We start from the raw sequence: 15550 nt of genomic DNA on the forward strand, positions 1-15550 counted from the left end.
AATATGCTTTACTATTTTGGGGGACATTATTATGACGTGGTGGGATCTTTTGTTGGTGATTCAACCTCTCCACCAGATCCAGCTGGACTTGCAACATTGGACACTGACGAAGAATATTCATGGTTGATGTTCACAGACCGAGGCAGATCAGCGCCTCTAGAGAGCAACCGCTGCTTTCGCAGGTTTTCAAAATCAGTATTGGCTGGCTGCACCAACGTTGGCCTTACTTTTTTCATGCCACTGGAATTGGAGTCTGCGTAAAGGTCGTCTTCGTCCGAACCAGAGGTTATTACCTGTTCCTCGTCATTTTGATGGTTGTTCTGTTCGGCAGCCCGTCTTTCCGCTTCAGCACGCTGCATTATATCATCTCGGGCCTGTTCAAAGAGCTGTACTTGCTGACTTACCGCAAGCAGCTGTTCCTTTAGGTTTTGCAATTTCAGCTCAAACGATTGACGGCCCTCTCTCAAAAGCTGCTCAACAGAATGGCCTCCAGCAAATGCTGTGGGCTTTCTCTTCTTATAGAATAAAAGATAAGCGGCACCCTTGATACATTCCCTGGGGTCTTTGACTTCATTGACTCCGCTATCGTTGAAGTAGTACCACTTCTGATCTCTGAAGTTCTTAGCGTAAGCGGTGTAATGACCGCCTCCCAAACCACCGTAGTGATTATCAACTGCAACCAAGTCGTAGATGAGCGGCTCAGTAGTACCAGCCTGAGCAAATTCGTTCATTTCCAAACCTTCAATAGGGAAGTCAACCACCATGTTAATTTTGTCACTAAAAGCTCTAGCCGAAGAAAACCTCTTCAAATGAATGGTCAAGATATCGCCTGTCGACCAGATCTGAATAGTTTTCGTCGCACGCTTATGATCTTTACAGCGTGGACAATACCACAAGTCTTGTTCTCCTAGCACCTCGGGAGTGCTAAAGTTCCGTAGACAGTCATAAAGCGACACTGTGGACTTTTGTTGCAACGCCAACTTTCGCTTGTTATCCTCCAATACTGGGTTGGCAATAAAAGGTAATTCCTCCCAAGCCTGTTGATCACGATCCTTAAAGAAACGGTCAAACACCTGTGAATCCCACTCGCAAACAAGCGTCGTCTTGGAATCCACGAGAAGAGGCTTCACTTTATCATTCTTTATCACTTGTTCTGGCTTTTCTTCATGGCCAGGACTAGCGATATCACTTTGCACTTCTTGATCAGATTCGCTTGAAGGAATAGGTGGAAGAGTTGGTGGCCTGAGAGAGTCAGCATGTCCAAGCGGTAACATTTCATCATAATTAGAATCACTTTCTTCGTCTTCATCCAGTTGTGTTCTGATATTGGCGTCGCTGTCTTCAGCTACCTCCTCAGCCCTGTTATGCAAAATCGAGACATGCTCTGGTTCCTGCTTGACCTCTTCTTCTTCGTTAGCTTCGTTATTCAACTTTTCGTTTCTTTGAACCTCTGCGGCGTAGGTTGGATAATGATAGTACTTCCGCTTCAAGTCAGGAAGCTTATCAGCCAACAACGGTAACTTCAAGAATGATGGCCTGCCTTGTGGTATGTTGAGTGGACGTCTGTTGGGGTCCTTGTCCTCCAGAAGCAACAGCTGGTAACGCATTCTCATGCCTGGCTGGTACCTTCTAGGTCCACGAGTTGGAGCATGACGAGACCCATCTTCTTCGTAATACTTGATCGCGAAGCCAAAGTCTGCACCCACCTCTGGATGTGCTAAAGAGATATCCGAATCGTAATCTTCGTCTTTGAGTGCCGGTGTTTGTTCTGTATCAGGTTCAGCCATTTCCAAATCACCCAGTTCTTCCTTTTGGAGCAATGGAAAGCTGTCTGCTTTAAAGCGGGATCCGTTCGAGTCGCCCTTGATTTCTTTGTAGCTGGCTTCCATGTCTGCATTGGTAAGATGTTTGACAGTTTGTTCAAGCTTCTCTCTGATTGTACCGAAACTAAAGACATCGGATTCCTTATTCAACGTGACGAAAAGGGGAATACCGAAGGGCTCTGCCATATCGTAGGAGGAGTCCTCATCACGGACAGTGTTGAGCAATGGAACAATGATGTCAGTTGCTGGATTATGTGGAATGATGTAAGCAACAATGACATCGTTGTCAGAAATGAGCTCATTGATGGGATAGAACTTTGACGCTGCGCTGTTTTCTTGAAAATCCCTGTAAAAGAAGTTTGAGAAGAGCTCAAACAAGAATAGGTGCTCTGTTGGAACACGCAAGAAGTTGCTGATGTAGTTGATTAAATCATCGAAATTCGAGGACTTGTTGAGTTCGACTTCCAATTTCGAGAGTGGCTGTCTTCCGGAGGCAGCGTGGTCACCAGAGAGGTCGACGATTATGAGCTCATGGTACCATTTTTTGTTCACAGGCAAAGGAAGAGTCAAGTCGTTGAAGGGATCAAAGGTCATGGACTCCTTGTTACACGTGGGACAGACCAATGTGGACTGGTACATACCGGTGAACAAGTCCACGATGACAGAATCATTACGTTTCTTGTACTGGTCCCAACAAGTAACAGCCAATTCCCTGATAGCCTCGGGAATATTGACATCCTCATCCTTGAGTTCCGGTTTCTCGCAATATGGCTTTTGCTGAATTCTATTAAGATCCTCGTGGAGGGCATCCAAAAGCCAACTTACGAATTCCTGGGAGTCCTGTTGTTGAAAACCATGGAAAATGGAAGAGTGGCGTCCCACAGTGTACTTAAACTCACGTGGAGTAACAGCCGACGGACTGCCAGAGCCGTAGAGCTTATGCAATAGACTGGAGAAAGCAACAGCGACATCACCCTTGTAACCCAAAGGATTATTGGTGTTCAACTCCTTCTGGTATAAATCGAAGAAGAAGTAGTAGTTGAGTTCTGGGATATGGGTGAGGCACTGAAGAGCCGAATTCATGTAGCAGGTATTTCCCAAGTTGGAAAGACCACAGTGACCACCAGAGCTGGTTATAGCATCATAATCGAGCACATCCATGTGGCTTGCCAAGTACGCATCGACCAAGAAAGTCTTACGGTCAGCAGGTTCCACGATCAAGTGGAGTCTTGACGATTCAATGCCCTGGCTGCGGAGCGTGGAGCCATACAAGTTCGGCGTGACGATGCTCTTGCGGCCCACAGCATCTATAAAGCTGCTAACAGGAATCAGCGAAGGCATATCTTTCGCAGGTTCATTTTCAATGAACCACAACCGAAGAGGCGCCACGGCCCTGGGGTTCTTGTAAACATGGGACCGCACGGCATCGTGCAACTGTTGAAACGTGCTGGCCAGCGATAAGCTAAACGCCATGCGACTATGCTGTAAGTTGTATCTTGATCTGGGCGAAACGGTAGTTTCTTTCGAGAGAACATGGAGAATGAAAAACGGAGGCATGCGTTCAAGAGAAACGCCAGACTCGTCCACAAGCATATTTCTCGCTACCGGGTTGCCATTTATCCCAAACGTCTGGCCCAAGCTATGGAAAAGCTCAGGCAGAACCGCTAGGCATGGCATACTCTCTTCTTCAGGGTACATGGCGCCGTTTTCATCCACAAGCAGGGCCAAGTCGATCTTGCCAACAAGCAGAGCCAACTCTTGCAACGACAGCGCTTGCGTAGAACACACCTTTTCCCAGAAAGGACGTGGAATCACTCTCCACAAGTCGCCGTTCTGAGGCGTTGCCAGCATAAGACGGTCCCATTCATCTCTGGCGCGTGCCAATTGAGAACCCTGATCTTCAACCGGCAGCAGGTCCAGCGGTGGGGTCTCATATTCGTCCAGCATTCTGCGATGTAACGTTGCAGAAGTCAAACGGGTGCAAAATGCAAAATGAAGATATGGTTTTGCAGTGAACGGTTGGATCTTCAAGACTTGATGTGCGCGACCTGGACAGAAGCCTGTGGGAGGTGGATGGGGCGGATTGGCTTTGCTGGGGGAGTACCAAGAGGAAGAAAAAATATTAATGGAGGAGTGGAGGTGGTTTTAAAGGGCTAGGTGCTTTTTGGATTTTGTTTTGGTGGGTTTTCAAAGAGGGAGGGCTGTTTTGGCGGGACCTGGACGTCCAAATGACGCAACCGATGGCTGCGAATTACAATAGTCGCTGCATCAGTGTTTGATCAAGAAGGTGGGAAGAGAGGGTAGGAAGAGGAAGGAAGTGGTGAAAGAAGGGTGGTGATATTTGTTTGTTGGATTAAAGGGGAGAAATTTGGCTTTGGTTTCTTTCTTTTGTTTCTTTTTGGTCTCTTTTAGAAGTGTCGTTGGATGGACTGGGTGTGGATTGCCTGGGCATCTGTCAGTCTATCGTAGAGAAAGGGGGAGTGGAGAGGAGGGTAATTTTCGTACCAGGATGATATCTATCTGTAATTTCCAGAGGCCTTTATTTATCAATATATATTTGGGTAATTCACTTGTTTACCTTCTGGGGCCCATTGGTGGACGTGGTGGGGCTTGGAGTATGGCTGCAAAGTGTCAAGCAACGAATGAAGAAGTAAGGTAAAAGTAGGGGAAGAGGAGCAAACCTGGCTGATTTTGAGCTCTGGGGTGAAAGTAAAAGGCACTTGTTTTTCCTTTTTTTATATTATCAAAGTGTTCTTGTTAAGGTCCAGTTGGTGGAAGCTCTGATATACCTGAGTTGGCTTCCATGCATACCGACATCGAATATGTTTTATGAAAGTACAAGTATAGCTGACTTCTCCACGAGACAAAGTAAATAAATTTGCTGATCAACATAAAAGAAGGCTAGGAATAACCAGGAAGACTCATTGGCTGGTACCCACTTCCACCCATCTAGCCTCTGCTTGTTAGGTAGTACTACAAATGGACTGAGCCACGTCAAACACTGCATCCACCAGTTATCCCACCTAACCAGCAATACCTCCATTTTCTACTACTTTCCCAAAAAATTCCCCTAAATCAGCATTTTCACTGAAAACCACCTCACCTTCCGAAACCCTCGTCTTGGCTTCTCCATAGTCAAGCTTCTTCATTGTCTATGCACCTTCTGACAGCCCACAGAAGCCCCATATTCCACCATCCAATGTCCAAACTGTCAAAAAAGAACTAACGAAAAAGATCAGGTTCCTCCATTTGTAGCCTTCCCTTATATAAATAAACACATTTTGCTTCACTTGATAGCCCAGTTAACTTCTGGGGCTCAATCGAATGGCTGCGAAAACCGGTAACGGCTTCCTCGGTCCAGTCAGATCCCAAATTTCAACACCTCCACAAGCAGAGCCTTTAATTAAAAGATCAAAGTACTTCGTATCCAAAATCCCCAAAAAGAATCCCCCGACCACCAAAGACTCACCGTTTCTTATCGTCACCTGCCTGGAGAAGTCTCCCCACAAAACAGCAACGAGACACTACTGGCCCTTCAAAGAACACCACAAATACCCCAAAACACAGCCACATTTACACCCCAACCCAAATATCCCTCCACTTTTCACCTCCCACCTTCTCCATCTCTTATCGCTATGAAAAACGGCCCGATTGTTCTCTAATCTGTCATTTGCACGTGATCTATCAACCCCATGGTACACCTCTAGGCTGCATTTACCTTTCGTAACCTGACTCCATTGAAGACACTTAAGTCTACCTGCCACCACTTATCCATGTCTGACGACGCTCTGGAGACATCCTCCTCGCCAGATTTGGCAATTGTCGACTTTGTGACCAAATCAGTGCTTTCAAACTACACCATTGATGATGAAATCCTCCGCCACTGGCTGGCTGAGCTAGGCGACGTGGTTGGAGATACTAAGCTTTTGGCTTCGGCGATCCAGAGCAGTGCTTTGGTGCTGTTGCCCTTTGAAAACGAATACTTCAGTACTTCCCACGAGGCCGCATGGTCCAAATGCTTGTCTATGCTTAATGACCTTGATAACGAGGTGTATAGCGACTTCAAGCTGATAATATATGAGCTACTTCTCCAGGCTTCTCGCTCCAACACGGCCAGGCTACAAATGCTAGAGATTGGCTTGGTTGACGTTTTCGCTGACGATTATTTGAGCAACCTTGATGACCTCCACCTTCCGCAGAAGGCTGCGCTTCTTTCTGCCATGATAGAGTTGAGTTGTCATGTGAAAACGCTCAAAAAGCTTCTTTCTCCGCTACTTGAAGGCTCTGCAAAGGTCAATGCCTCTTCGAAATCCATTTTGCTCGACTTTCTCACCTCAATTGTCCATGAGTTTCCATCTCATTTTACTGCCTTGACGCTAAACAGCTTCCGGAACAAGAACCTACCGCTTCCTTTAGGTAAAGAGTTCAATTCCAAAACCTTTACGTTGCAAACATGGATTAAAATTGACGTACCGGTTGAAAACCTCGAGGATGATAGCTTCAGCGTGATCCCACTTTTCCTGCTTGCCAATGCCTCCAGTTCTGCCTCCACCTCGATCCGTGTTCAGCTTCTTAACTATACTCAGTACATGGTGGAGGTTATAAACAAATCAACTGGATCTAGAATGCAATACTCGTTTAACCAGCATGTCGATCTTCTGGATACCACGAACCAGGGCTTTACGCTTGTTACATTGACATACGATCATTTGCGTAACATTAACCTCTTCATTAATGGCCAAAAGAGCGAGTCGATTCCATGCACTTTAATCTCCAAAGAAATCGGCTCCTGGAATAAGCTCTATATTGGTAATCCAGAATCAGATGACTTCCTGAAGAGCAGCAGAGACGAACTTCGCTTTAAAGACTTGATAATCCTAGACACAGAAATGAGCGAACAGTGGATTTTGACTTCCTACGCTTTAGGTGTTGGCTTCAACTGGTCTCTGAAGGACCTCACTGAGGAAACCATACCTGACTTGTTCAATCATTTAAATCCATCAGGGCTCACTGATCTAGGAGCCCAACTCAGTCGCTTATTAGAAGATGGGTCCTCCCGCAGGCGGAACGCAAACAGATCCTCCCTGGTGGACGGAAAGCTTGAAGTATTTGAAAAACCGGAAATCGTACATTGTTTGGTCAAACTGAAATTTAGCAGGTCTAGCATTCTCTTTGACAGCAATGAATCGGGCTTCATTGACCATATACGCAAAGCGAAAAGTAAAGACTGTGTTGCTCATGTTCCTGACTCGCTCAACGGCGGGATATACTGTCTAGGAGGTGCTAGTTTCCTTTTGACGCTTGTCGATTCGGTCTCAAACGATCCGCAGCTTGACAGAGCCGACAGGGACAAGCTTACTTTCAAGTCATTGCAATTTCTTCTCGTTTGCTTGAAGAATAGCTGGAGGATCTACAAAGAGTTTGAAAAGAATGATGGCTTCTGTATATTGATTCTTTTGCTCAAGCAGTACAAGGAACGTTACAATAGGCGCCTTGAATTTGATGGAAGTATTCTAGATATCTTTCAAAGCTTTGCAGGATACGACATGCACAACAAGACGGGTTACATCAAGAATGCCTTAGCATTTAAGCTACTCGTTCTAGACTTCCATCTCTATGATGGCACCGTGGACCAGGAAAATCTCAAGGACTCGATCGTGGATATGGTGAACTCAGACGAAAACAGGCTCCACAACTTGAAGATGCTTTCCAGACTAAAGCTTTTGAAGCGTCTTGTGCATTTCATGGAATTCAAGCTTTTGAGCAGGAGGGCTACTGATAAAGAAATCGAGGATTTCAGTGCTGTTCTCAGCTCCATCTTACGCACTGATGTATCTCTCGATACGATAAGGTCCTTCTCCCACTTCATCATCTTTGCCATTTACCGAAGCGAAGAGAGCGGCTTGATATCACAGAAGATCGGTTATGCCGCATTGGATTCATTGACCAGCCAGCTCTGTGACTCGAGTTCATCTATTAAGCAGCTCAAAAAGTTTTCTCGTGCATTGACAATTCATTGGTTACTTCTTTTGTTGAATTTTCGTTCCATTGAGGACGACTCCGAAGCTAAGCAATTTGATAAGAAGATAGTCTGTCGTGGTTTGACTCTCCTTATCCGTCTTTTAAAGATTTTAGGACCCCGCATTCTGAAACGGTTCTTTCAAATAAGTCGTGGCCTTGATGTCTTGACCCATTCACTTAAAGTATGGTGGGGAGATGATGAGGTGATCAGTCTACTCTTTTTGGCTGGCTTTGGATTGGATACCAGAGTTGAAGACCTCTCCATGTCAACACTTCCTCAAATATTGGAGACTGAGAAGGTTAAGAGCATCAAAACCTTGGTTGCCCCTGAGTTTATTCTCCTTTTGAACAACATGGTTCTTAGCTCGATGTACGATTTGAGCGTTCGTCAAGGAAGAGTGCTTAGCGTCCCAAATTCGCCCCAAAGATCACTGCACAAGAAACTGCAAGAGGAAGAGAACTTTGCTATCACTTTCAATGCGATTCATCTTATCAACCAATATATTGATACCATTAAGGCTGGGTTGAATGATTCGCCAGCACTTGCTTCGTTCTTCACAAGCAAGGAATGGCTCGAAGGTATCTATGAGTTACAGGGCCACCTCAAGCTTTCGGTAGAGTGGACCGACTCGACCTTCACCAAAAGTTTCAAGAAAGCTTCTGAAAAACTTACTGTTGCTTTAAGCGATTTATTTGTCTCCTATTTGCATGACTCCAAGCAGTTGTTCCGTATCATGGAGCCGCTTAATGAAAGCACAATGAACATGATTCTCGATTCCACGTTCCCTCGAGTATTCCGTCATTTCAACCAGTTCTTTACTGACTCGAACTTTATGACTAAAGAAGGTGGACTTCTAGATGGAACGTCAGAGCTCCTTCTTTTTTACTTTGAGCACTTCATTGACCTTAATTATTATGTTCATGACGAGGACATGGATGCGTTCCTCAATGCCGCTTTGAATGTTATTGAAGCCAACAGTCAGCATAAGCGTCGCCAACATAGCCAGCAAAGACTTAAATCTGTCACTGGACGTTCTTTGGTGCTTAAGCTTTCGAAGTTACCATACATTTCCTCCGATGCGTCGAGTCAGGAAGTTGGAGAAGAGCTCAAACAGCTGCTTGACGAAACAGTGAAGTTTTTGCTCTATAAGCAGATTGTTTTGCTTGATCCTGAAGTCTTGAATGAATCGCTTTTGGCTCAAGTGATTGAAATATTGATGGTTCAATTCACCAAACTCAAGACTGAAAGCCAATCAGAGATTGCCGAGCATTTTATTAACTTCCTTCGAGCAGCATATATGATGCGCGAGAGTACTTTTGATGGTGTTATCCAGCAACTTACTAACGCTTCTGACTATACCAACTCAGGCGACCTTATCCGTGACTTTCTTCAAATCTTGGTCAGCCGGAATGACCAAGACATTATCAAGCACCTACAGAGATACCCTGCCATCAAGCATATCTTTTCAAAGAATCTTCATTACAGATTAAGCAAGTTAAAGGATGTTGGAAAAGTCAATGTACTTGAGATGACTAGGGTTATGCTCAATAATGGAGGTCGACTCGGTTACATGGACACCATTTACATCAAGAGTTTCGAGAAGGATTGCGAGAAGCTAAGAGTCAAGATCATCAACGAGGAACTTACTAACCACAACCGTGAGTTACAAGACATTGACGACAACAATAACTTCTTTTCGACGTCTTTCGCTGCCCTCAAGAATGAGATCACGAGGTTATACCAAGAAGGGAATTTGACCAACCCTAGTTATATGTTGGACTATATCGAAGGCACTGACAGAATGAGAAAGCTTTTGGTGATAGAGGACCAATTGGCCGAGTGTGATAAACTTACCTATTCGATCGACGTCCCAGTTAAGAAGATCAAAACGGTCGAGATGAATACGAGTGATTTCCAAAGCTACGAGTATGCGATTTCTCAAGCTAATGTTGGCGAACTTACCCTTGTTGATGCTCCTGAAGATGACTTTGAAGAAATTGATGTGCCCTCAGAAGTGAATGGCTCCGAGGCTTCTCTCTTTGAAGACCGTAACCGCCGTGTCTTGCGCAGTTTGTTCATGGGAGACCATATCCAGCATGTTTGGAACATTTCCAGAATCAACGGACTTGAAATTGTCGAAAGTTTAATGATATTGGGAGTGACCCATCTTTACCTCATTGAGAATTACTTCCATTGCTCGGATGGAAATGTGATTGACGCATCTGATGCACCCTTGGAGCTTCGTGATCCTTACCTCCAGCTTATCAATAGCCAGCCTAACGGAAGCAGTGGTGATGCTCCTAAAACTCATCGTACCAAGAGCTGGTCGCTTGAAAACTTGAGTTCCATCACAAAGAGGAAGTTTTTATTAAGAGATATTGCACTCGAGATGTTCTTCAGCGATGGTGCAAGCATCTTGGTGACTTGCATTTCCAGCAAGCAGCGGAACACCGTTCATGGCAAGCTAATGCCCTACGCTTCAGGAAAAAGTCTTGATAAAGACCTTGCCACGACATTGGAACATTCTTCACATGTATCTCATAGCAGTTCCCAGACAAACAACAACTCGTTGACTTCAAGACTTACTTCTGCTTTTACAAATAACTTTACCGGTGGTCAGTCGGGAATTGCAAATGCTACCAGGAAATGGCAGCAGGGAGAGATGTCCAACTTCTACTATTTGATGTTGCTTAACACTATGGCTGGCCGTACTTTCAACGACTTGACTCAGTACCCCGTTTTCCCTTGGGTAATTGCAGATTACGAAAGTGAGGAGCTCGACCTTTCCGACCCGAAAGTATTCCGTGATCTTTCCAAGCCGATGGGCGCTCAGAATCAGTCTCGAGCACTGGAGTTTGCCGAAAGATATGAAGCTTTGAAGAGTTTGGATGACAATTCGTCACCTCCTTTCCATTACGGTACTCATTACTCCTCAGCAATGATTGTTTCCTCCTATATGATTCGTCTCAAACCATATGTCCAGTCATATCTTCTCTTGCAAGGTGGAAAGTTTGACCATGCCGATCGTTTGTTCTACTCTGTCGAGAGAGCCTGGTCTTCTGCTTCCAAAGACAACACAACTGATGTGAGAGAGCTTACTCCTGAGTTCTTCTACCTCCCAGAATTCCTTGAGAATCAAAATAACTTTGAGTTTGGCTCTTTACAAACAGGCAAGGTTGTCGATAATGTCGAGCTTCCGAAATGGAGTAAAGGCGACCCTAAGATCTTTGTTGCTCGCAATAGAGAAGCTTTAGAGAGCCCATATGTTTCTGCAAATTTACACAAGTGGATTGATTTGATATTTGGTTATAAGCAGACTGGTGATGAAGCTGTAAAGGCGTTGAACGTCTTCCATCACCTGTCTTATGATGGTGGTGTTAATTTGGATGATGTCGTTGACGAAGTTCAGAAAAGAGCCGTTATTGGGATGATTAACAATTTTGGTCAAACCCCCATGCGTATCTTTAACAAGCCGCACGCTGCTAGGGAAGTATTGAATGGCCCTGATTTGTATCTTCAAGCTCTTGACGTTCAGAAGTATCCTCCAACCATGACATTTGAGTCTAAGCTAAACATGCCTATTGAAAAGTTGGAAATCAGTGCAAAGACGAAGAAATGGATTGGCCGTCCTTCGTGTGTTACTTCAGAAGATGATCTATTGATCAGGAAACCGCTGCTGCAAAGACTGGTGGTTGGCAGTGGCTCGCTCATCATCAACACCTCGTACTTTATGAATCTTCACCTGAGCAACATCACTTCTATCGCCCAATTGGGAGACAAGACATTTGTTACAGGAGCTCAGGATGGAGTGATTCAGGTATGGAAGTATTTCGTGAAACCACAACCGACCGTGCGCTTTCAACACATTCTTCGTGGCCACGAAAGTGAAATCAGATCACTCAAGTACAGCAAGACGTTCAAGATCGGTGTCAGTCTTGATGACACTGACAACGTCATTGTATGGGACTTTACACGGTTTATGTTCGTTAGAAAGCTACGGGAAGGTAGTTCAAAGAAAAGCGGCGGACCGCTTCACATTGCCATTTCCAATGATACGGGCAATATCACCATCCTAAGCAGCACTCGCTACGCCAACACCTTGAACGTGTACACAATCAACGGAGAGAAGGTTATGGAGAAGCAATTGGCGCCAGGAAAGATCAGCGCCGTGACATTTGCCGGCCTCAATGGCACAATGGTGGGTTCTTCTACCGACGTTCGCCACGCCTACTGGAACCATGAAATCTTGGCCGTGACCTACGACACACCCAGAAAGCTGCTTCAGTTTTACGAGCTCGAGTGTAACAGCAATGGATGGCAGCTTCTGATGCTACAGAGCGTGGCATTGGATACCCACGTCAGCGGGACAGTCACAGCCTTAGAAGTGTTCAAGCGGGCTGAAGCTGACAAACAAGATAAGCTTTGCCGCGGTCTGTTAGCCGCTGTTCTTGGAGACTCCCAAGGAAAAGTCTACGTCATTGCAGAGAACTAAAAATGCCGTTTGTCTATAAATTCCGTTGTCCTTGGATCCCCGAGCAATCTACCGCTGGCAAGGCTTCCGATGGAGTGGGTGCCAGCAAAGTTTGAAGCCTCCCAGACTCCACTTACCGAAAGGTTGAGCAGCCACAGAAGCTTCTTACAATGCCCCCAAAGTGTCCATTTCCACTAACCATTAAGCTTCCCAAGCCCTCGCAATGGAATGCCAGCCATTGGCAGACGAAACACAAGAAAATTCCGTTAATGCAAAAACAACTAAATCATCGTTCCCTTGCTTCGCCCAAGTCATCGCTCGCAATGCCGGACCGCTGATTTCTTGTTTATCTTTGTTGCTCCTTTGCTGTTGGCTGCAAATCAACTCACCGTTTTCGTGGCTGCGCTAGCCCAAAACAGCAGGACCCAGCGCGCTAATCGTGGAGCCCGCAGATCGGCGCCCCACTGCCACTGTGTTGTTGCGCGGGTTTCCTGCAGGACGAGAGATTTCATTTCAGGTACCGGCCAATCCTTTTCTCTAAGCCTCATCGGGGTAAACTATCGAGACAACAGTCCAAAAATATCCACCTGCAACTTTTTTTTTTCTGGTTACTACTTATTTGTTGTTTTCTTCCTTTGGCTCCTTATACAAAAAAAGGCTCAACATGGCCATGGCACACTGGCTTCCGCCATTTTCCATGAAGACGGTGCTTATCTGCGTTCTCTGGTACCTGGTTCTGTCTTTTACTTCTCAGGTGACAAAAGTGATAATGGTGGAGTTGCCGTACCCGTTATTTCTTTCACAGTTCCAGTTCTTGCTAGGGGCGCTTCTATCGTTGCTGACGATTCAATTATCCCGGAAATTCTCCCAGCTTAACCAGATTTTCCCCGTCGGGACGGTCCCCGTGGACGGGGCTAATGCTGTGTTGGATAAACGCATTTTCATTAAGGTTCTTCCATTGGGTGTTTTCCAGTTTTCTGCCAAATATTTTTCACTTTGCGCCACGCTGTTGATTCCAGTGGCTACAGTGGCCAGCGTCAAGGCGCTTTCTCCTTTGCTTATCGTTGCAGGCTACCGCTGCTTCTACAAGGTTCACTTTCCATTGCTCACCTACCTTCTGTTGGTGCCGCTTGTTTTGGGTGTGATTATGATCATCATGGCAGACGCTGGCCCGGCTGTTCTGACTTCCTTGGCTCCTATCTTTGACGAAGCCCACTTTAAAGGGTTGCTCTTTTGCATCATCAGCACCATCATCATGGCTACGCAGCAGATCTACGGTAAGGAACTTATTACTTGGGACACGGGCGCCATTTCCAACCCTGCCTCCTTGGTGTTGAACACAGACCGGAGCCGTGCAGTGACACCTGAAATGGGCCCATACCACCACTCGCCCAAGCACGAAGGTTCGTCTAACGACTTCCTTCTGCCGCTGTCGATCTTTGGCAAAAGAAAAGACACTCTTCGTCTTCCTTATTCTGTGTCTGACTTATCGCTTGATGAAAAAAATGAATGTCTTCAGAATAGATCCCAACATTACGATAGAGAAGTGCAAGAAGGAAAGAGCGCCACCAACCCATTCTCGGCTCTCGCGTCTGCAATCAAGGGCGTTAGAAAGCCAGACAAGTTCACAGTCATCTTTTACATTTCCTTAACCGGATTTGCATTTTCTTTCAGCGGGTTCTGTGCCAACGAGGCGGGAAGCTTATACAGAGACTTGTCAGAACCACAGCATTTCGAAGGTGTGCCTGAGGAACATCAAGATGTTGTCCGGATGTTCGTGTTGATCTTGATGAGCAGCTTATCACATTTCTGCCAGACAGTGTTGGCTTTTGTGTTACTAGGATCGGTGCCGGCATTGTCCTACTCCATTGCATCTATGATGAAGAGAATTGTGATCATTGTCGTCAGTATCTTCTTTGCCTCGCGGCTCTCTGCGGACAAACATGAACGTTGGTTCGGTGCCTTGTCAGGTATCCAAATCCAAGGGCTCTTGCTTATCGGGCTAGGGCTCTACTTCTACGACAGATGGGGCTCCCGAAGCCTCAAGGAAAACCGGGTCTAACCACGACAGACCCCCAATAGCATAATACAGATACCCCTCACATTTTTACACTTATAAGATGTTTGGAAAGGCTAGAATGTTCAGCTGGAATGAGAAATGAACAACGTCCACAACAAACACAAGGTCCATTGCAGCCATTGCTCCTCTTAGCCTGCCAAACCCGCAAATCCCGTGACTACCCCCGGCATTTCTGCCGTGACTAGTTTACTCTGGTATGTGTTGTAGAGAGCCGCAACTCTGGGAAATCAAGACGAAAAAACGTCTCGGAACTGTAGCTCTACAATAATACACATACGTGGTACAATAGAGAAGAAAAAAAAAAATCTGTACCCATCCATGAGTATTTATACTGGTGATCGCGCACTCCGGGTAACCGCACTTCCTACTATACTCTAGATTATAAGTACGCTTTAACCAAGAATATATACACCAGTAATGAAGCTTTACAGTGTATTGGCGGCTGCTTTTGCTGTCCAGAGTGCTGTGGCGCTCGGCTTTAAGGCCCAATTTGTCAATGTTCCCGAAGAAGCCCTAGAACTAGAGAATGTCAGGGCTGGCAAGACTTTACCCATTGAAAGAAACTACCAATCACGTATAGACGCTCAGATTGTGGGATTGGGTTCGAAACAAGGTGAAGTTCATAAGTACCTTGTGAAGAAACTGTACGAGTTTGATGTGGAAGGTTTGACTACTGGAGAGTACGAATTGTTGGTGCATTCACATGATTTCCATATTCGCCGTAGCAGGTACCGTGTGACGGTTAACGAGAGTGAAATTTCCGTTGTTGATGACTTCTTGGGTGATGAGGCGTTAAATAGAACATTGGCTGTTTCTGTTAGTGAGAAGAGTCCACTCTTGATCGAGGCTCTGACGGTGAAGATATTCCAGGAATCGCCTAGAAATAAGCTTAAAGAGATGTTGATGCAGAGTCCTTTTGGCTTCATCTTTAAGAACAGAGCGTACACTTTGATCTTCCTTGTGTGTATGGGTCTTATGATCACCCCGCTGCTTATCCAATGGTTCTTCCCAGACCTTGCGGATAAGTTTGATGAGATGCAGAAAGAAGCCAACGAGAAGAGGTCTCAACGGGTCCAGGCAGAGAAGCAGCAGGCTGCACCACAGAACGAGAAGCCCAAGAAGACAAAGAAGAGAAGCTGAGCTGGATCCCCTTA

General features: G+C 45.6%; 4 protein-coding genes across 4 annotated transcripts; 3 read left to right on the forward strand and 1 right to left on the reverse strand. All coding sequences in view use genetic code 12, as the record gives it.

The window, feature by feature from the left end:
* Nucleotides 1-29: 29 nt before the first annotated feature.
* Nucleotides 30-3770, reverse strand: CXQ85_001309 (putative ubiquitin-specific protease; the record flags this gene model as incomplete). The annotated part of the gene is made up of 1 exon (XM_025485024.1): nucleotides 30-3770. The coding sequence occupies one exon, from the start codon at nucleotides 3768-3770 to the stop codon at nucleotides 30-32; it is 3741 nt and encodes a 1246-aa protein (XP_025339955.1).
* A 1826-nt stretch (nucleotides 3771-5596) lies between these two features.
* On the forward strand, nucleotides 5597-12337 carry BPH1 (Bph1p; the record flags this gene model as incomplete). The annotated part of the gene is made up of 1 exon (XM_025485025.1): nucleotides 5597-12337. One exon carries the CDS (start codon nucleotides 5597-5599, stop codon nucleotides 12335-12337), a length of 6741 nt encoding a protein of 2246 aa, XP_025339956.1.
* A 643-nt stretch (nucleotides 12338-12980) lies between these two features.
* CXQ85_001311 (uncharacterized protein) lies at nucleotides 12981-14378 on the forward strand (the record flags this gene model as incomplete). Its single annotated transcript, XM_025485026.1, has 1 exon — nucleotides 12981-14378. One exon carries the CDS (start codon nucleotides 12981-12983, stop codon nucleotides 14376-14378), a length of 1398 nt encoding a protein of 465 aa, XP_025339957.1.
* Nucleotides 14379-14813: 435 nt separating this feature from the next.
* Nucleotides 14814-15536, forward strand: CXQ85_001312 (uncharacterized protein; the record flags this gene model as incomplete). Its single annotated transcript, XM_025485027.1, has 1 exon — nucleotides 14814-15536. One exon carries the CDS (start codon nucleotides 14814-14816, stop codon nucleotides 15534-15536), a length of 723 nt encoding a protein of 240 aa, XP_025339958.1.
* Between the last annotated feature and the right edge of the window lie 14 nt (nucleotides 15537-15550).

The sequence above is a fragment of the Candidozyma haemuli genome, assembly GCF_002926055.2.
Source record: "Candidozyma haemuli strain B11899 chromosome Unknown B_2014730914, whole genome shotgun sequence".
Classification (NCBI taxonomy): Eukaryota; Fungi; Ascomycota; class Pichiomycetes; order Serinales; family Metschnikowiaceae; genus Candidozyma; species Candidozyma haemuli.